Genomic DNA, 22,812 nt, shown 5'->3' with positions numbered 1-22,812 from the left:
GTAATAAACCGTCAATTCGTAAACTCAAGCCTCTGTCTGGACAATTGTTCCTTTATGATCTAGTCGGGTCATTACAATATGATGCCCACCGCAGTTGCAACATTTTACATTCAGACTCTTCAATAACATACCCTCCAGTCTGCAAACACTTGAAACGCGCGTTTCCACGAACGCTCTCATGGCGTAGCTTTTATTTATCCGAGAGGAATAAACTCCCAGGTGAAGTTAGTTTCTGATGAACAGTGGTGTAAAGTAGTTAAGTCATTTTTGGGGGTGTCTGTACTTTGCTATTTATATTTGACTACTTTTACTAACCTACATTACAAAAAAAAAAAAAAAAGTACGTTTTACTCCATAGATTTTCCGTGACAGTCAAAGTACTCGTTGCATTTTGAATCGCTAGCATGACAGGAAATTGCTCAATTCTGGCCGGCTGTCTAAACGCATGCGTAGTTTGTAAATTAATGTTGGTGTGCCCCTGGTTATCCGTAAATAAATAAAAAAAACACAAAAATGGTGCCATCTGGTTTGTTTAATAAATGGATTTTGAAATGATTTATACGTTCACTTTCAATACTTTAGCCATTACATTTACTTTTGATACTTAAGTATATTTAAAACCAAATTCTTTGGATTTTACTGGGTGACCTTTACTTGAGTAATTTTCTATCAAGGTATCTTTACTTTTACTGAAATATGACAATTGCATATATTTTCCACCAGTGTTGATGAACTTAAGGCGTGGAGCCAAGACCAGGCTTTGTGGAATCTAGCTCCGACTACATCGATTCGCCCAAGGTCAATACTTTCAACAAAAACAACATATATTAAAACGCCCACATTGCACGTGTTTGTCCACGGTGGTTCTGTGACTTTATTTGTTTGCTGAAATCCTTACTTTTTCAGTAAATGCTAATCAAATACACCCACTGACTGTTTGCTCATTGCTCTAAGATGGCAACAAGTGGTGAAGTTCATCAGAAAACTTCCTTCACCGTGGAGTTACGTCCGCTAATATATCCCAGCTTTACATGGTCGGGAGATACTCTTAATAAACAACAGTAATACAGATCAAATTTGCTCGGTTTTCCCCATCCACCATACGGGTCAAGAGACGTACATGAACTACACCTGGACTTTTCAGCCTGAGATACTAATGTCGCGATGCCAGAGATGATACTTTTACCGTTGCCCTGTTCTGAAAAATCAAAGCTGTCCACTTCATGGGTAGATGATTTCGCGAGCCACAATGCACGCTCCTTTTGCCCTTTAGATATACCACTCCTGGTTACTGACTGCATTCACTTCTTCACCATCCTGACTCCAAAATTAATTCCAAAGTGAACATCCTCATCCCAAAAACTTGATCCAAAAATAAACGATTCATCAGACTCACTTTACACAACAATTTGAGCTCTTTTCGTTCCGTTCTTAGACTTCACTGTTGTCCACTCATCCCTCTCAGTACTGTACTGAACGCACTTTCAGCTTTAAATAGAACTTGCGCTCGCTCTCCAGCGTCTCACCAACGGCTTTCTTCAGTGAACTTGTTGGTTTACCTCATAGCAGCGCAAAGGGTGTGGTTAAATAAAAAGGTCTGCGCGCTGTTCTTTGAAATAAGGTGCCGCTTATTACATTACACATCAAATAAATGCATCAGTATATTTCAAGCGCAGAGCAGGCTTGTTTAAAAAGAACAGTGTGTTAGCAAGAATATAGTAGAAAATAATCAAATTACTATTCCATTTGCATCACCTCAGTAAAGTAAATATTCAACTATACTTGTTCTAGCTTAGGTTCACTGTCTCTCTAAAAACATGTATTTACACAAGACTGTTTCAAATGATAAGTTAACAAAGGGTTAATGAGGGGTATGTGGTTAATTACCCCACTTACCCTAAGACACTTCACATGATAACTATAATATGTCAGCGCTAAAGAATAGTTCCCAGATATCCACTGTGAACATCTCAAGCCACACTGCCACAATTTCTCCCCGTTGTGGACACTCCTGTGTCTGGTAAGGTTAGTCAGGAAGGAGAAGCTCTTGTAACATCGTTTGCACTTGAAGGGCTTCTCATTGGTGTGAACGGTCTGGTGCCTCTTCACAAAGTTTGCCTCAGCAAAGCGCTTCCCACACTTAGAGCAGGCGTACAGGTTGACAGTATCTGTCCAAATGCTCGGCCTCCCACGTTATGACCCAATGACACCAGAGGTAGCAGCAGCCACCACCCTCAGGTGGTTAGTATTTGACCTCCCTCCTTGACCACTAGCCATTGTTTGGGTGTTGTTGGGATTGTGTGCCGTGTTATAGGCTAGGTACCTCTCATGGTGAACGATCAACCTGACCCTGTCTGTATTTGTGGGGTAACCAAGCACTGAGACTGTGAAGAGAAGGGTCTGGGCTGCAGACTGAATCCCTGACTGGAGCCTCTGTCTCTCTGATGACCACCAGGACTGAGGTTGTTCAGTCCACTTGTCCACTGGTTGTGTTCTGTGTGGTGGTGGAGTCTCTGTCACTCGTGGTTGGGTCCTTGTTCTGACTTGGGAAGGAAAAGCGAAGGCTTCTGATCAAGGGCCAGGGATTTTGACCAGCCACTTCAGAGGCTCAGTCTCGCCCGCAAGCAACACCAGATATCAGCAGGTCCTCATGGACTGCAGACTGTACACACAAACATGATATTTTAAAACCATAGTCAAGCCCATCTCTAACACTGTGATTCAAGACAATAACAATATGAAGCTATTGGAGTTTATTATAAAAAATATAAAAAAGTGTCAATTTAAGAATTAAGTATAATGTTTTGGTTTGACTGAGATAAGGAAAACTCAGTCCCTGCAATGACCAAAAAAATACAGAGTCAGCACACAGTCAAATGGTCAAACACTCACATAACGTGAAGTACAGTACTTTTATTGTACAAAACGATACGTGGCATGTACAATAACTTTTCTCACTATGGTAACACAACCTTTTCTGTAAATCTGGTACCCTTGTTTTGTTCAAATTAATTTTAGAATACTTTGGAAAAGGTTCAACATTACACACAGCTTCACGACTTCATGTCAAGTAAACTTAAGACCCAATCATTTTCTCATTATAAAACATTATCATCAAATAACTGGAAAAAAGTTGGTAGTCTTAATCAGACCATCACACCATCACACCAACCACCAGCATATCTACTCTGTCTCATCATACTCATTCTTTCCTCAGTTCACCTCATCCAGCTCCCTACTACATCCAAAACCAACAGAATTAACTACAAACAAACTAGTACTACATCACATGTCACTATACTCTATACATGGGCTGTGTGCATTTGCTGCTGGTGTATCCTGAGGTATCTCCTCTCTGAGAACCTCTTCCCGCAGTGCGTACAGGCAAATGGCCTCTCCTCCGTGTGGATCTTCAGGTGCACCTTCAGATGGTGCTGGTGGGAGAACCTCTTCTCACACTGGGTACAGCTGAAGGGTTTCTCCCCTGTGTGGACTCTCTGGTGCCTCTTCAGGCTGGATGATTGTGAAAAACTGGCCCGGCACAGTTGGCAGCCGAAAGGTTTCTCCCCTGTGTGCATCCTCTTGTGGATCTCCACCTGTTTGCGGAAACTGAAGGCTTTCCCACAGAATGAACATGGGAAGCGCTTCTCTTTGCCACCAGATCTACTGATAGCGTCACTACTACTGTCATTTGTCAATGGGCTTGTGTAGCTATTTAGTGTTGAGGCACTGGCATTGTCTGAGGTTTGGTTTGACATTAGGAGAGTGTGAGGAGGATGAAGGCCAGGGCGTGTCTGTGTTGTCGCAGGGACCATGTTCCAGTTGATAGATCCTATAGAAGGCAGGCTGAAGGCAGCATCTGTTAGGGGGTTAACCTGAGGTCCCACCAGTCTGTCTGAATCACAACTATAGGAGCAGGATGGAGCATTGCTAGCAGAGTCTGTGACTGTTCCCATAAAGACAACTCCTCGCCCCTGCAGACCAAATCTACGCCTCACCCTGGTCTCAGCCATTCCGTTGTCATGGAGACTAAGTTCAGATGATGTTTTGTGTTCCACTGTCTGTTTGTGGTTAACAGTGTTGTTCCCCAGCCCAGAGTTGAGGTCGCTGTCCCATCCACTGACCTCCACTATGTCGTGTCTGGTCCTGGCCTGCTCCGTGATGTTGTTCCGTGAGCCCTTGGCTGCACCCGTCTGGGTCTGGGAATCCAAGATGGCGACCCAGTCTCCTCTGTTAGCCTCCTGCCAACCACCTATAGGAAGAGGTTACAAAATAGACTTTAAAACTATTTTTGGGGCTCAATTACCTGGTCAAGTTCATACATTACAATGTGTAGTTTTTGTATGTAAACATACGTTGTGTTGATAGCCAGATGCATCACTATTCCCATTGAAGATCTATTACTGTATGGAGGCTATATGTATTTCTCCCTTACCTTGCTCCCCCATCTTTAGTCCACTCAGCAGGTCAATGCTCTCTGGTTCGTCTTCTATTGTCTCCTCTTTGACCAGCAGCAGATCAGGCTTCCCATCCTCCATGTCTACTGACTGTAAGAGATACAGAGTGAGAAGATGTTGGATCATGAAATCTGATATGAGCATCTCCTGATTGGGCAATGAGGGATTGCTATGAGTACTACGCAAACATGTTAGTTAACTTTATACCATGCAAAGTTGATTTGATTACTTGACGTGTTGAGAATATATACATTTTACTCATACACTCATGGGTCAAAATAGAAGCTATGCATTAAGCCTCTATAGTCATAAGAGTCCCACCTAGTCGACAAATATTTAAGAGACCTCATGAGCTGTCCTAGCCAGTTAAGAGTTACCAGCAGCTGTCTTGGTAATAGGACAACGCAGCGAGTCAGTGGTTCCTGTGCCACATGCAATTACTTTTGAGTTGGTAGAAGAATGTGTTGATATTGCTATATCATCTTAACCTAGAGGACTATAGTATGTTTCTGTGAAGGGCCCCTTCCCTTTGTCAGCCCTATTTCACATGAAATGCCCAAATACTAATAACCACAAGGCTAATGAATAACAGGGTTGGGGTCAATTCAATTTCAGTCAATTCAGAAAGTAAACCAAATTCCAATTCCACATTTTTCTCATTGAAAAGTATTGAAGAGGACTGGAATTGACCCAAACCCTGATAAATAAACACGTTTTTCTTTGGATTATTTAATTACCTACTGTACATGTTATTTCAAGTAATTCCTTTGGAGCGCAAAATGTTGTTAAAAAAAAGCCCAAATTGGGCATTTGAAGGCATTTAGGGCTTTATGTTAACTGATTGTGTTCGATGAAAATAATAAACCTTTCAAACAAACGTTGTATGCAACATTATCAGCAGCAGGTGACTTGATGCCCAAGGCTACTGTGCCAAAGTGATTTAGAGTTGTTAAAATGGGAGTGACGAGTGTCTTGACGTAACGGTAATATTGTAGAAATTCCACTTTCAACAACCATCAGAATTTGTAAAAAAGGTTAGGCTATGCATGTGTAACGGAAGTGAAACGCTAGCTTAGTTAGCGGTGGTGCGCACGAAATAGCATTTCAATCAGTGACGTCACTTGTTCTGAGACCTTGAAGTAGTAATTCCCCTTTCTCTGCAAGGGCCGCGGCTTTTGTGGAGCGATAGGAAACGATGCTTCGAGCATGACTGTTGTTGATGTGTGCAGAGGGTCCCTGGTTCGCGCCCGGGTATGGGAAACATATTGGGCCAAAGTGTTCTTGTCCATTAGTTTACTCAAATTAGGGGAGGAGTGGTAGGATTAGGGTCAAATAAAAAATGTTTATTTATTTTTTTTTTCAGATTAAACAAAAATATATGGGGGATTGGAAATGATACAGACAATTACATTGATAGAACCCACAATCTATCTGCAATGAAGGGACTCAGCCAGGGTCTCAACATACTGTTGAGAGTTAGAATAATAGAATCCACAAGGAGCTATTTCGAAATGTAGTTGTGCCTCAGTCACTCAATTAACCCATGTCAGCTAAACATGTTTAGATTGATCAATTAGTCTAGAGGCCAACTATCTAAACTTGTAGTAAGCAAGGTCGAATTACCGACCGGGTGGGGCCCATTGATCATCAGTTATCATATTTAAAAACTGCAAACATTTGCCACCACCCTATGGCAAAATGTGTAGAATTGCAGGAAACTTGCTTTAAAACAACAACATTTTAAAATGTTTTGCTTAAAGGGGGTGGTGGGGGAGGTTATGTGGGACCCACGAGCCACTGCAGCCCCTCATGATGAGTTCACCCCCATTAAAGTCGCCCATTCCTGCCCTAGAGAGTATTGGAGCACCAATGCGTCAACCTAAGTAACATCCGTCAATTTAAGCCTGAGATATCAGCGGCTCAATCCACCGCATGCGCTTGTCGCAGGACTGTTCTAACGGTAATCCATAAAAATGAACGGAAGTACAGAGGTAGTTTTGTGCCAACAAAAATAAGGGGTTAAATATTTGTCAAAAACATATATATATTTCCTGAGCTTTCTTATATCTCCTAGATATAGGACAGACACTTCAAAACCTTATTCCTTGTGATTAAATGTTTTGCCATTCAGGAATGTGTTAATCAATTTCTATGGGCTATAGTAGTAAAGAATAATTTCTATATTTATCTGATTCATGTTTTTCAGTTTACAGCCCCCCCCCCCCCAACAGCTTAGACGTTTAAGAATGAACAACTCCAAAGCAATTGCGTGTGGCTCAGGAACCACTGACTCACTGAATTGTACTATTATCAATACACCTGCTGGTAACTCTTAACTGGTTAGGACAGCTCAAGAGGTCTCCTAAATATCGGTCAACCAGGTGTGATTCTTATGACTGAAGAGGTTTCATGCATAGCTTATATTTTGACCCATTAGACTTTACATTTACATTTAAGTCATTTAGCAGACGCTCTTATCCAGAGTTGGAGTGAAATCTCTCTATTCTCAGCACTTACAACTGATTTTCTACTCTAAGCGGCTTATTGGAATACGCCCCGACCTAATACCATTCAGCCAGTAGTTTACAGTGGGCTCACCTCAGTGAGACTGTATGTGGTCCTGTGCTGCTGGTTGTCCTCCATGTCCATGGGTCCTTCAGTGTTCCCCAGACCCTCCTCACACCTCTCCTCCTTCACCAGCAGCACCTCTGGACCATCCTCCTGGAAGTGAGAGGTGATACAGATTACACAGTCATACACTCAGGTACAGTCGGGCAAAATAGTATTTTTAGTCAGCCACCAATTGTGCAAGTTCTCCCACTTAAAAAGATGAGAGAAGCCTGTCATTTTCATCATAGGTACACTTAAACTATGACAGACAAAATGAGAAAAAAAATCCAGAAAATCACATTGTAGGATTTTTAATGAATGTATTTGCAAATTATGGTGGAAAATAAGTATTTTTTATTTATTTATTTTTTTAACCTTTATTTAACCAGGCAAGTCAGTTAAGAACATATTCTTATATTCTTAACTGCCTGTTCAGGGGCAGAACGACAGATTTGTACCTTGTCAGCTCGGGGGTTTGAACTCGCAACCTTCCGGTTACTAGTCCAACGCTCTAACCACTAGGCTACGCTGGTCAATAACAAAAGTTTATCTCAATACTTTGTTATATAGCCTTTGTTGGCAATGACAGAGGTCAAACGTTTTCTGTAAGTCTTCACAAGGTTTTCACACACTGTTGCTGGTATTTTGGCCCTTTCCTCCATGCAGATCTCCTCTAGAGCAGTGATGTTTTGGGGCTGTTGCTGGGCAACAAGGACTTTCAACTCCCTCCAAAGATTTTCTATGGGGTTGAGATCTGGAGACTGGCTAGGCCACTCCAGGACCTTGAAATGCTTCTTACGAAGCCACTCCTTCGTTGCCCGGGCGGTGTGTTTGGGATCATTGTCATGCTGAAAGACCCAGCCACATTTAATCTTCAATGCCCTTGCTGATGGAAGGAGGTTTTCACTCAAAATCTCACGATACATGGCCCCATTCATTCTTCCCTTTACATGGATCAGTCATCCTGGTCCCGTTGCAGAAAAACAGCCCCAAAGCATGATGTTTCCACCCCAAAGCTTCACAGTAGGTATGGTGTTCTTTGGATGCAACTCAGCATTCTTTGTCCTCGACGAGTTGAGTTTTTAACAAAAAGTCCTATTTTGGTTTGATCTGACCATATGACATTCTCCCAATCTTCTTCTGGATCATCCAAATGCGCTCTAGCAAACTTCAGACAGGCCTGGACATGTACTGGCTTAAGCAGGGGGACACGTCTGGCACTTCAGGATTTGAGTCCCTGGCGGCGTAGTGTGTTACTGATGGTCCCAGCTCTCTGCTGGGCATTCACTAGGTCCCCTGTGTGGTTCTGGGATTTTTGCTCACCGTTCTTATGATCATTTTGACCCCACGGGGTGAGATCATGCGTGGAGCCCCAGATCGAGGGAGATTATCAGTGGTCTTATATGTCTTCCATTTCCTAATAATTGCTCCCACAGTTGATTTCTTCAAACCAAGCTGCTTACCTATTGCAGATTCAGTCTTCCTAGCCTGGTGCAGGTCTACAATTTTGTTTCTGGTGTCCTTTGACAGCTCTTTGGTCTTGGCTATAGTGGAGTTTGGAGTGTGAATGTTTGAGGTCGTGGACAGGTGTCTTTTATACTGATAACAAGTTAAAACAGGTGCCATTAATACCGGTAACGAGTGGAGTACAGAGGAGCCTCAAAGAAGTAGTTACAGGTCTGTGAGAGCTAGAAATCTTGCTTGTTGGTAGGTGACCAAATACTTATTTTCCACCATAATTTGCAAATAAATTCATAAAAAATACTACAATGTGATTTTCTGGATTTTTTTTCTCATTTTGTCCGTCATAGTTGAAGTGTACCTATGATGAAAATTACAGGCCTCTCTCATCTTTAAGTGGGAGAACTTGCACAATGCAATTTGTAAGTCGCTCTGGATAAGAGCGTCTGCTAAATGACTTAAATGTAAATGTAAATGTGGCTGACTAAATACTTTTTTGCCCCATTGTATGTACAGACACACACACAGATAAACACACTTTCAACATGGAGTGTTTACCCATCTCCACTACGTTTGAGTCCTATACTGTAGTCACATAATGACTTCATTGTTGTCAAACCCATCATGGTGGACATAAATATGATGTTGGTAAACAGGAGTCAGATATGAGAAGTCAAACGTCATCATCAGACAAACCCGACTAAACTATTTTGACGTGAACATTAGGTGTTTGTTAGTGTGTGTAATACACCATATGAAAACCACACATACACGTGTATCTCTGTGTGCCTTGCAGACATCTCTGCTGGGATGTCGGTCCATCATCTCAAGCTCAACAAGACGAAGCTGCTCCTCCTCCCGGGGAAGGCCTGCCCACTCCAAGACCTCTCCATCATGGTTGACAACTCCACAGTGCAAAGAACCTTGGCGCGACCCTGGACAACACCCTGTCATTCTCTGCAAACATCAAATCAGTGACTCTCTCCTGCAAGTTCATGCTTTACAACATCAGTAGAGTACGACCCTTCCTCACACAGGAAGCAGTGGAGTTCCTAATCCAGGCTCTTGTCATCTCCCATCTAGACTACTGCAACTCTTTTGGCTGGGCTCCCTATTTGTGCCATCAAACCCCTGCAATTTATCTAGAATTCCGCCAGGTGTTCAACCTTCCCAAGTTCTCCCATGGGTTGTTCTATGTCATTTCTGCAAGCCATGACACCCACCATCATTTCTGTAGTTAGAAACAAGATTAGCATTCCTGCAACATTATTTTGTTGAAATATAATTGAATCCTGAGAAATTAAGCTAATTGATTGCACCCAAATTGCCCATTTTAATTTATAGGATTCATATAAAATTCAATAAATACAGTACCTATCATTTGATTTGGGACAAAAACATTTCTAACAAAGACATGAAGAAACATACTGGTCAAAAGCCACCCAAACTCCACACCAATCCTACCCCAACAATGAGTATATAGTATCAGTTCTCTATCTGACATGTAGTATGGAGCTGCGGCTTAGAGTATGGTTTCTTCATCCTATGTAATGTATTATTGTTTAAATGCATGTTTTTTTTCCCCTGTTCAGGGAAATTAGTAATTTTAGTTGTTTATGTCCCATTCTACATCCTGATATTACTAGGTTCTGACCACTAGATTGTGCTGTTCCTGCTATTAGATGATTAAACCCCCCCCCCCAAAAAAAAATGTTTCACTGAGATTACATAGGACAATGAAACAATACTCCAAGCCGCAACTCCAACCACGTGTCGTGACATTGTATTAGTTAATGTGACGATTGTTGCTCAACAAATGATTAAAGGTTTCTAATTGCGTGATTAACTGAATCAAGCAATTATTAACTCATTAACCTGGGGCACCATGGGAAAATTAGTTTGATTGAGTTTCTATTTCCCAAATTAACTCAAAGAATATCAGAATATCGATTTTACAACAGTCACTAATTAATCAGTTTCCTCTACAGTCTCATTCTGAACGCCGCATAATCCGGGAATCTGCACAGACCCGGGTCTCACCAATGAGTTCGTACCACACTAATCTTAGTTGAGTATTTATTTACTAAAAAGCTAAAATGATGATAAAAGACACACATACACAAAAACACATTCTAGGCTATTGATTAGAACTTAGTATAACGGGCCAACACACTATGGCGCGTGTTACCCAAAATGGGGATTTAAAAGAGAGAGAAAAAGAGAAAGTACACGAGAGACATATATTTGGGTGAATTTGTCAGCTATGCTTATTTTAACCCTTGCCCCAACCTGCCGCTCTTATGGGTCAAAATATAATGATGTAATTACGTGTGGGAGGTCTCAGATGGGAAGGTCCGCTTGGACCGTTTAGGCTGGTCAATGACACACTTCTCCGGCGCAACTCTCTGGTTGTCCTTACGATGTCAGTGTCCTTTTGGCTTAGTGGTCTGTTTCCTAGCCCTTGCTCTGGAAGGGGTCTTCTGAGGACATACAGCTAGCTCTGTAGCTCAGAGCTCACAGCATAGGAATGAAACAGTGTAGATACCACGATTCAATGGAGAGTGGAGGCTAGGTGGTCTGGCTTGAATTCACCCGCTTAGACACAGCTACTCATCCGTAGCTTGGGTAGAAAAAGATTTCTTTGTCTTCAACCTTGGGTTGAGTTTTGGGTTCGTTGACTTTTTTAGGCCTCGGCTACAGCTTGGGTCACTTAGTCTGTTAATCTGTTAATTCTTCACTCACAGGTTTTATACCCTCGGGTCAGAAGTGGGCATAACCGCCTTTAGGGCAATTCTCTTGGCGTACCAAGTTAAGAGGTCTAGATTTTACTCAAATCCAATTTTAGACAACTGACTTCACATTTCATCTTTACCAAAACATTCTCTTTGATTTGGACATTTTCCATACAACGTACAATGTATAAACATCAAACATATACTAGGAAAACTCTTAACGTTCCAATGTTTTCGTAATAACGTCATCTATGAACCTTTAATAACAAAACAAAAATGACATACATTTTCATATTCCCTCTATCGTCATGACCACCATTGTGGCTGACGGAAACCATTGTTCCAAAGCCCCTTTATTTAATGTTTAATGTTCTGAGGCTGGTTCTCCATAGTGACAGGACAAAAGGAATTTGTCTGTGGCCTAAGATTTACCATGGGCGTGAGGGGTCATAAAACCCCCACATCCTCCTATCCCTTGAGATCCCTTCTCCTCTGCTGGGGATGAACTCTCTGCAGGATTGTGGTCGTTGGTAACCTGAGCCGAGCAGGACAGTCATGACACATGCTACTTGTCAGACAGAGAACTGATACTATATACTCATTGTTGGGGTGCAATCAATTAGTTGAATTTCTCAGAGATCTAATTGTATTTCAACAAAATAATGTTGCAGGAAAGCTAATATTATCTATATCCAACAGAAACGTTTTCAGAACAATCTGGGATGGTGGGTGTCGAAATCCTCTATCTTGTGCTTTTGAGGTGGAATGACCCCCATGTCGCCCCGCTCCTCCGCACAATCCACTGCCTTCCAGTCGAAGCTCCCATCCACGACATGACCATGGTGATTGCCTACATAGCAGCAAGGGGAAGTGCCCCTCCCTGCCTTCAGGCTGTGCTCAAACCCTACACCCCACCTGAGGACTCCGTTCTGCCACTGGTCTCTTGGCCGTCCCACCACTATGGGGGATCAGATCCCGCTCAGCCCAGTCAAAGCTCTTCTCTGTCCTGACACCCCAATGGTGGTACCAGTCCATGCTCATCTTCCAAAAAAGTCTGAAACCCTACCACTTGAAAGAGCATCTTAAATAAATCCCCTTAAATAAATACATTGTCTTCCTAACAATGTTATAGTTTGTGGGTTTTATATTACTTTCTATTTCTATTAATTTTAAGATTTTTATTTGAAATTGTTTTTCAGATCTGATTTACTAGTTTTTATTTAGTTGAAGTTGTAGAATTTTTTTTTCTTCCACTTCTTGCCACTATGGGGCAGTAATACATAAAGTGATGGGTCAGGTTATAGGTTAGATTTAAAGGGATAGTTCACCCAAATTACACAATTAAACATTGCTTACAGGGCAAGGAAACCAGTCTATGGACAAGGTATGACGGAAATCTATGTATCTCTTGTCCAACCTCTGCTCATAGGTTGCTGACACCTTACAACACCTGGATAGGCATTTGACGTATCAGCTAACCACATCATGGTCGAGCTCCCCTGCTCAGACGTTGCAAGCATCGACCAATGGTTGCACGCAGGGCTGACTATTATGGAATTTGGGGTAACGATTATTTGTCACACAAATGGAAACAGTTATTGTCATAATTGTCATTTCTGTTCAAATGTTTTGCGCTTGTTGCATCATAATGCATCTGAGGGAAGACACAGTGGTGTATGAAATTATTGACACCCTTGATAAAAATGAGCAAAAATGACTATAAAATACAGTACATAATTAATTTACTGAGCTATATTGTATGCAAAAAATAGGAAGTGTATGTTATTTTATACTAATACAATTGCTCAGAGAAAGAGATGTTCTTTAACAAGTAATATTTTTCTTTCTCAAAAATATAGGGGTCAAAATGATTGACATCCATGTCTTCAATACCTCACATTGCGAGGATAACGGTACTGAGACTTTTTCTAAAACGTTTTATGAGATTGGAGAACACATTGGGAACGATCTTAGACCATTCCTCAGTACAGAATCTTTCCAGATCCTTGACATCCTCCTTTTGTGCTTATGGATTGCCCTCTTCAATTCAAACCACAGGTATTCGATGGGATTTGAGTTTGGAGACAGATTCTGTGGTCAATCTTTGTGGATGTTGATGTGTGCTTTGGGTTATTGTCTTTCTGGAAGATCCATTTGAACTATCAGCTTTCTGGCAAAGGCAACCAGGTTATTGGCTAAAATGTCCTGGTTCTGAGTAAAGTTCATGATGCCATTGACCTTAACAAGGGCCACAGGACCAGTGGAAGCAAAACTACCCCATAACATCAAATATCTGCCACCATATATTACAGTGGGCCTGGGGTTCTCATCTGCTTATGCATTTTCATTTTAACGCCAAACCCACCACTGGTGTGCATGGCCAAAGAGCTCAGTTCTTATTTGTTCTTCATCAATGAAGACTTCTCCGAAAAGGTACGCCTCAAAAGGAAGGATCCGCTGCCACGACTCATTGAACAGCACAAGAGAGGCAACATTGCATACCTGAAGTACGACCAGCTGGTCTTTCACCCCCTCCGCCTTAGTAGGCCTACTGCAAGCGACTGAAGCCCACTGAGAGAATGCCAAGAGTTTGCAAAGCTGTCATCAAGACCACGGGTGGCTACTTTGAATTGTTTAACTCTCTTTTGATTACAACATGATTCCAGATGTTATTTCAGAGTTGTGATCCCTTCAATATTATTCTACAATGTAGAAAATAGTTAAAAATGAAAGAAAAACCCTTGAATGTGTAGGTGTGTCTAAAACTTTTGACCGGTACTGTATATTTCTTCCCAACCCACCATGGACAGCTCAAACACAATTCTATGGTGGTTTAGGGAAGGTTTAAAACAAATGCCTGTGTCTCATCAGTATTCATAGCATTCTTAGTTCTTGTTAGAGCATTATGACCTGGAGTAGCACAGCGGTCTAAGTAAAGTGCTCCGGCTGTAGACCACTGATCGATTCCTTTAATGAATTTGACCTTTTTTCCCCACCCCTTTATTTAAAAAAAAATCTTTCTCCCCAACCTCGGGGCGGCAGGGTAGCCTAGTGGTTAGAGCGTTGGACTAGTAACCGGAAGGTTGCAAGTTCAAACCCCCGAGCTGACAAGGTACAAATCTGTCGTTCTGCCCCTGAACAGGCAGTTAACCCACTGTTCCTAGGCCATCATTGAAAATAAGAATTTGTTTTTAACTGACTTGCCTAGTTAAATAAAGGTAAAATAAAATAAACAACCTGCCATGGACAGCTCCAATACAATTTTAGCTGTTGAACATGGTGGTCTCCTGAACTGGGAGCACCAATTGCACTTCGTTGACACCACAGTTGTTGAATCTTGGGGCCTCCCGAGTGGTGCAGCGGTCTAAGGTACTGCAGTGCTTGAGAGTTCACTACAGATCCGGTTCGATCCCGGTCTGTGTTGCAGCCGGCCACGACCGGGAGGCCCATTAGGGGACGCACAATTGGCCCAGCATTGTCCGGGTTAGTGGAGGGTTTGGCTGGGATGTCCTTGTCCCATCGCGCACTAGCAACTCTCTAGTAAGAATTCTGGCTCTCACAGACCTGTTAGTTTTTCTTTAAGAAGCCCTCCTGTTCTCCACTCATTACCTGTATTAACTGCACCTGTTTGAACTCGTTACCTCTATAAAAGACACCTGTCCACACACTCAATCAAACAGACTCCAACCTCTCCACAATGGCCAAGACCAGAGAGCTGTGTAAGGACATCAGGGATAAAATTGTAGACCTGCACAAGGCTGGGATGGGCTACATGACAATAGGCAAGCAGCTTGGTGAGAAGGTAACAACTGTTGGCGCAATTATTGGAAAATGGAAGAAGTTCAAGATGACGGTCAATCACCCTTGGTCTGGGGCTCCATGCAAGATCTCAACTCGTGGGGCATCAATGATCATGAGGAAGGTGAGGGATCAGCCCAGAACTACACGGCAGGACCTGGTAAATGACCTGAAGAGAGCTGGGACCATATTCTCAATGAAAACCATTAGTAACACACTACGCCGTCATGGATTAAAATCCTGCAGCGCACGCAAGGTTCCCCTGTTCAAGCCAGCGCATGTCCAGGCCCGTCTGAAGTTTGCCAATGACCATCTGGATGATCCAGAGGCCCTCTCCTATTCTCGCTATACACCAAGTCACTTGGCTCTGTCATAACCTCACATGGTCTCTCCTATCATTGCTATGCAGACGATACACAATTAATCTCCTTTCCCCCTTCTGATGACCAGGTGGCGAATCGCATCTCTGCATGTCTGGCAGACATATCAGTGTGGATGACGGATCACCACCTCAAGCTGAACTTCAGCAAGACGGAGCTGCTCTTCCTTCCGGGGAAGGACTGCCCGTTCCATGATCTAGCCATCACGGTTGACAACTCCATTGTGTCCTCCTCCCAGAGCGCTAAGAACCTTGGCGTGATCCTGGACAACACCCTGTCGTTCTCAACTAACATCAAGGCGGTGGCCCGTTCCTGTAGGTTCATGCTCTACAACATCCGCAGAGTACGACCCTGCCTCACACAGGAAGCGGCGCTGGTCCTAATCCAGGCACTTGTCATCTCCCGTCTGGATTACTGCAACTCGCTGTTGGCTGGGCTCCCTGCCTGTGCCATTAAACCTCTACAACTCATCCAGAACGCCGCAGCCCGTCTAGTGTTCAACCTTCCCAAGTTCTCTCACGTCACCCCGCTCCTCCGCTCTCTCCACTGGCTTCCAGTTGAAGCTCGCATCCCCTACAAGACCATGGTGCTTGCCTACGGAGCTGTGAGGGGAACGGCACCTCAGTACCTCCAGGCTCTGATCAGGCCCTACACCCAAATAAGGGCACTGCGTTCATCCACCTCTGGCCTGCTCGCCTCCCTACCACTGAGGAAGTACAGTTCCCGCTCAGCCCAGTCAAAACTGTTCTCTGCTCTGGCTCCCCAATGGTGGAACAAACTCCCTCACGACGCCAGGACAGCGGAGTCAATCACCACCTTCCGGAGACACCTGAAACCCCACCTCTTTAAGGAATACATAGGATAGGATAAAGTAATCCTTCTCACCCCCCCCCCTCCTTAAAAGATTTAGATGCACTATTGTAAAGTGGCTGTTCCACTGGATGTCATAAGGTGAATGCACCAATTTGTAAGTCGCTCTGGATAAGAGCGTCTGCTAAATTACTTAAATGTAAATGTAAATGAATGGGAGAAGGTTATGTGGTCTGATGAGACAAAAATAGCTTTTTGGTCTAAACTCCACTCACCGTGTTTGGAGGAAGAACAAGGATGAGTACAACCCCAAGAACACCATCCCAACCGTGAAGCATGGAGGTGGAAACATCATTCTTTGGGGATGTTTTTCTGCAAAGGGGACAGGATGACTGCACCGTATTGAGGGGAGGATGGATGGGGCCATGTATCGCGAGATCTTGGCCAACAACCTCCTTCTCTCAGTAAGAGCATTGAAGATGGGTCGTGGCTCGGTCTTCCAGCATGACAACGACCCGAAACATACAGCCAGGGCAACTAAGAAGTGGCTCCGTAAGAAGCATCTCATGGTCCTGGAGTGGCCTAGCCAGTCTCCAGACCTGAACCCAATAGAAAATCTTTGGAGGGAGCTGAACGTCCGTATTGCCAGCGACAGCCCCAAAACCTGAAGGATCTGGAGAAGGTCTGTATGGAGGAGTGGGCCAAAATCCCTACTGCAGTGTGTGCAAACCTGGTCAAGAACTATAGGAAACGTATGTCGTACGTCTCTGTAATTGCAAACAAAGATTTCTGTACCAGATATTAAGTTCTGCTTTTCTGATGTATCAAATACTTATGTCATGCAATAAAATGCAAATTAATTACTTAAAAATCATACAATGTGATTTTCTGGATTTTCTCACAGTTGAAGTGTACCTATGATAAAAATGACAGACCTCTACATGCTTTGTAAGTAGGAAAACCTGCAAAATCGGCAGTGTATCAAATACTTGTTCTCCCTACTGTACACTAGACGACTGTTTGGGGGCACTGTGTTGAAGCTACTGTGCCTCCATCTTGGAACTCCCCCACCATTGTAAAACATTTTTTTGGGGAAGCTATATAAATGCATTTATTAATGTCCACATTCATTTTTTCCACATGTATTTAATTACAGACACATTAATGCGAAATATGTTATTATATTATGTGCAATAAACAAAAACAAAAAGGAATATGTAAAGAAATTTTCCTTAAAGTATACTTTGAGATCACTTATGTTACTGTCCCCACTACAACAACAACAAATATTTAAATACATGTAATTTTGTCCTTTATTGAAATACAGTAGAATTCCATTCAATCCTATGGAGGACTGCTCCTACTGGGGAGTGAGTATCCATAACATTCTTAGTGTTTACAAGAGCATTGTGACCTGCCGTAGCGCAGTGGTCTAAAACAGAGCACTCCCGCTCCAAGCCTCACGAGTTGCATTTATTTCAATGTTTTCAAGAAGTAAAACGAATAGTCTGATAATTTACACATCAGAGAAAAGTGTCTCGGCTCAACTAAATCGTCTTTGGGTACGTTGAAACGCATAAGCATCTCGACAGATTTACAAAATAATATCCACACCAAAGACCATAACTCATTTGACAATAGCCCAACTGTAAAACGTGGGTCAGCATCCACACTGGAGGAAAGTTTATCATTCTACAGTAGGCCTACATCTGTTAATCAACTGATGGTCCTGAAGCATCACCATTAATTTTCACTCAAACATCATTTTAAGCTTTGTTCTACTGTTGACAGTTAGCTGATTTCGGGATTATATATATCAATTTGCTCTACTTAAATACACTACATGACCAAAAATATGTGGCACCTGTTCGTCAAACATCTCGTTCCAAAATCATGGCCATTAATATGGTCCCCCTTTCCTGCTATAACAGCCTCCAGTCTTCTGGGAAGGCTTTCCACTAGATGATGGAACATTTCTGAAGGGACTTGCTTCCATTCAGCCACAAGAGCATTAGTGAGGTCAGGCACTGATGTTGGGCCATTAGCCCTGGCTAGCAGCCGGCATTTCAATTCATCCCAAAGGTGTTGGATGGGGTTGAGGTCAGGGCTCTGTGCAGGCCAGTCAAATTCTTCCACACTGATCTTGACAAGCTATTTCTGTATGACCCTCGCTTTATGCACAGGGGCATTGTCATGCGAAAACATGAAAATGCACCCGTCACTAGTCTCAACTAGTCTCAACTAAAAATCTACATGAACTTGATAAACTGCATACATTTCTCATTAAAACTATGTTGGGAAAAAAATAGAGTACTTGAACATAAGTAATGAAACAGGCATTTGTGAACATCATATAGCCTACACAGTACAAACACAATATGTAACAGACTTTTTTAGGCTTATATATATCACACAATGTCTGGATAAAATATTCTACCCAGGAACACTCAACACTGTTAGTCTAAATCTCATTATTCCAAATGTATATGTGGATGTTTTCTGATGACAACAATGAAATTGCATCTTTGTCTTTAATGCAGGGATTGATTTAAACATCAGAAGCTATTGAGTGGAATGGTTACTTTCCATGTTAAAGAGTGGAATGGTTTTTCTGCTGGTGTATCCTGAGGTAGCTTCGCTAATCTCGCTAATCTCTTCCATCATTGAGTACAGGCAAACAGCCTCTATCCCATGTGGACCTTCAGGTGCATCTTCAGCTGTTCCTGGCGGGAGAATCTCTTCTCACACTGGGGGCAGCTGTAGGGTTTCTCCCCTGTATGGACCATCTGGTGCCTCTTCAGGTGACCAGCCTGGGCAAAGCGCATGTGACACTGGGTACAGCTGAAGGGTTTCTCCCCTGTGTGGACCCTCTGGTGGATCTTCACCTTCTGGGGGCTGCTGAAGCCTTTGTTACAGAACATGCAGAGGAACCGTTTCTCTTTACTATTGCTTGATGTTGTTCCCCCTCCCCGAGCATTGGCTCTTTGGTCGTTTGAGTTCAATACCTGATCGAAAAGGACACGGTCGAGTGAATCGGAAGGCGCCATCATCGTGGATACTGGGTCGCGATCCTTGAACTCGTGTAAAGGGGAGTGGGTGACAATATTTGTATTTGTCTCTAAGCTTTCTCTGTAATGTAAGAAATCTCTGCCCTGTGAGTGTCTGTCTCCTTGGTGACTATCTGCATTCCATGTAGGAGGAGCGTCGCCCTCCACTTTCACAGTCACCTCATCTACGACTATAACCTCCCCTTTCTCATCTTGGTACCCTTCAGAGTATACACTACTACTGTACCGGTTCCAGTCCCCTCTAGACAGATCAGTCTGTCTCTCTAAACCCAAGGATATGTTGCCTGGGTCCATCTCTGAAGTGTAAGAACAAGACAGATCATCAACACCCGTGTCTAATGTGTCACCATCCCCATCCCCACAGGAATGAACCATCCTCTGGCTCTGGTGAAATACCGGTAAGTACTCTGAGTCTGGAGCAGGACAGCCCAGTGTCCCAAGCCCCAGTCTGTCTGGGTCTGATCTGTGGTCAGTTGCTGTGTTTAAGAGCCTGTGTGTTACAATTAAAGTCTCTGTGTCTGTCTCTGACTTGAGGATGGCGTTCGGCGTTCCACTGACCTCCGTGATGCTGCGTTGGGCGACGGGGGTGGGGACCTCCGTGGCTACAAGGGGTGCTCCAGTCACTCCAGTCTGGATGTCTCTACTGTGTTGTGGGTCCTCTACTTCAGGGCTATCCTGCTTGAATCCAGGACCTGCAGCCTCTGCAGACTGACAGATGAAGAGCGGAGGTTATTACCGATACATGACTGAAATTGGATAACAATGTCATAGTGAAGTCTCAAACTCTCCTATGGCAGATAAATAAGGATGTACATGTAATCATATGAATAGCTGAGGGGAGCCTTTCTGAAATAAACTAAACACATTTGATGTACTGTAATTTTGATGTAATACTATTACACTAACCTCTATCATGGTAACATGATGGGTTGAGGTTCCACTCCCCTCATCAACAGTGATTGGTTGGTCATCTCTCGATGTATTGTGTCCTGTTGGCTTCACAAAGCTCCTGTGGCCTCCAGTGAGATGTCCTTCACCTAAGAGAGTGATTGGGGAAAAAGAGGTGGTTAGGTACTGTCAATGCTGAACGCTATATTGTACAATATTGACAGTTCTAACACTGTCTAGAATTGGTCAGGATGACTTTGCATAACTTCTTGATATCCGATTTATAGATTGATTGATTATGTTCCTTGCATTATTCTTTCCATAGTAAATAATAGGTAATTCAGTAAATCAGGAATCTAATTAGAATATGATAAAGTCTTTGTGCAAGATAGCTAGCTATGTAATCAGGGGCATTATTGCATACGATCCAAAAACTGACCAACCCCAGTCAGGGACAGATTAATGCAGGGGCTTACTGAGGATGAAGCACCTAGGCTCAGACCCGTAGCGGACCAACAGACCGCAAAAATGTTTTGTTTTTTACTGCAACCGTCAACTACAGGAGGATTCAGGGGCCCGCTCTCAATGAGTGTAGACAGCCTGTTGCTGCCACTCTGCTAATCATCAGATGGGGGGGGGGCACCTTGATTGGGTAACTGATTAATAAAATAAACTGCATAATAAAGAAATGTGACTGGCCAATTGTGTGAGTCGGGGACTGGGCCCAAGAGGCAAATAGATTTATTTTTTATCCAACCACAGGAGCCCACCCTCAATGTTCAAAATACAACAGAGAGCATAGTTTAACCACAGAGGCTCAATAGTTTCTAAAAAAAAATAACAGGATTACATTTGATCACAAGCACATACAGGTAAACTGCCAAAACAAAGGAAACACCAGCATAAAGTGTCTTAAAAAGGGTGTTGGGCCATCAAGATCTGCCAGAACGGCTTCAATGCACCTTGGCATAGATTCAACAAGTGGATTTAAACCACTCATGACTTGAATGGGAACTGCCATCTATGATTATATTTCTATGGTTGGCTGTGGCTCCCAATTTCTTGCTAACAGTAGCACTGTTTTTCTAAGTAGCTCATCTTGAGATAGGCTATTGCCAAGAGGAGCACATCGGCCATCACTGGGAGTAGTAGCCTATGGCTTCATCTTCATCATTAGGTGAGCCTGGGCAATTTTTTGGTTCCAATTCAAGACCAGATTTATCTCTGTTTGTCAGTGTAGCCACTCAGTTATGTGATATTAAAAACGATTTAGCTCATGTATTTTGTCATGTAAATGAAGTAGAATTGCGTGAAATTAGTATTTTAAAAGGCTTTTTTTTAAAGGACCCTGCTTACAAATGTGTGGAAATCCTGAAAACTGTAGCCTATGCCACATCACAAATGTTATTATGGCTTTATTATAATGGGGCTTTGACTTCCACATAACTTAACACGTGTCGAATTGCATCTTGGTGCACTGATTTGTTTACAAAAAAATATGGTGTGCCGATGGGGGTGGTGTCTATAACAATATAAAAAAAAATCATAAATCTATCCCTGAGTCTAATTCTAGGTAACAGGGAGACAGCCCCCGCCTATTGCAAATTGTACCTCTTGGCATTCCTCTGTATCGGTCGAGGATCTTGACACTACTGGTCCCTTCTGCGCGCTCCCGTGCCACCTTCAGTTCCAGTAGCTGTAGTTTCCTCCGCAATGCCCTGTTTTCTTTCTGGCTTTGAGTTATTTCCAAACGAAACACTGCATAGTCGTCGTCTACGAGTTTACAGATATCTGCCACGGCTGCATTTGCTAGTACCTCCATGATGGAGGCTATTTGAGTGTGAAAAATCATACAGTTAGCCATTGTTAGCAGCTAGCTAGCGTTAACTAGATAACATTTATCAACCAAGTCCGGTCTCCAACTCGAATTAAACACTACCTTGTAAGTATGTGATGCTGTGTAGTTAAATTAGTAATATGTTGAGTTCCAGGGTGTTAATAAACGTCTAAATAACAATAAAAACGCCAACGTGGAAACGGTTCAGTCACTGTTCACTTCAGTTTACTTCTTCTTCGTGTGGATTTCCGTCAGACTTAACGCTGTATTGCTGCCCTTTGCAGGTCGGAGTGCGGACTGCACATTGGTCACAAGAAAAGAGAAACATTCAGCGCATAATTGTATTAGTAGAAAACAAGACTGTTCTCAGGGCAGGCCTGGTTGTAGTTAGATATTTTCGAGTAGGGACTAGGATAATTTGAGCATTTTAGCTAACCTTTTCCTTAACTGTGCGACCAGTGTCCCCCGCAACGGGACAGTTGAGCTAACGTAGGCTAATGTGATTAGCACGAGGTTGTAAGTAACAAAACAAATCCCAGGACATAGACATCTGATATGGGCAGAAAGCTTAAATTCGTGTTAATCTAACTGGAATGTCCAATTTACAGTAGCTATTAGGGCAGTCTTGATACAAGTTTTTCCTTTCAAATGGTATCAAGAATATGCATATCCTTGCTTCAGGTCCTGAGCTACGGGCAGTTAGATTTGGATGTCATTTTAGAGGAAAATTGGGAAAAAAAGGTTGGATCCTTAAGAGGTTTTAACCTTAAC

The 22,812-nt window shown here is 42.8% G+C and overlaps 2 protein-coding genes across 4 annotated transcripts in view; both read right to left on the bottom strand.

The window, feature by feature from the left end:
* Positions 1-22,812, bottom strand: part of LOC124001614 (gastrula zinc finger protein 5-1-like) — a 532,153-nt gene that overhangs the window by 257,599 nt on the left and 251,742 nt on the right. The window lies entirely within an intron of this gene.
* Positions 1,741-22,420, bottom strand: LOC124001642 (zinc finger protein 69 homolog). Of its 2 annotated transcripts, XM_046308617.1 has the most exons (7): positions 21,816-22,319; positions 20,223-20,353; positions 19,875-20,024; positions 7,056-7,178; positions 4,436-4,547; positions 4,125-4,252; positions 1,741-2,662 (listed from the first exon to the last, which is right to left on the bottom strand). In XM_046308617.1, the coding sequence occupies exons 1-7, from the start codon at positions 22,066-22,068 to the stop codon at positions 2,609-2,611; spliced, it is 951 nt and encodes a 316-aa protein (XP_046164573.1). In that variant the 5' UTR covers positions 22,069-22,319; the 3' UTR covers positions 1,741-2,608. The 2 variants fall into 2 exon arrangements, with proteins under 2 accessions (XP_046164573.1, XP_046164572.1); XM_046308616.1 differs by lacking the exon at positions 1,741-2,662 and having other exon boundaries at positions 2,808-4,252; positions 21,816-22,420.

This window comes from Oncorhynchus gorbuscha, linkage group LG17 (genome assembly GCF_021184085.1).
Source record: "Oncorhynchus gorbuscha isolate QuinsamMale2020 ecotype Even-year linkage group LG17, OgorEven_v1.0, whole genome shotgun sequence".
NCBI lineage: Eukaryota > Metazoa > Chordata > Actinopteri > Salmoniformes > Salmonidae > Oncorhynchus > Oncorhynchus gorbuscha.
This window is presented reverse-complemented; position numbering and strand designations above follow the sequence as displayed.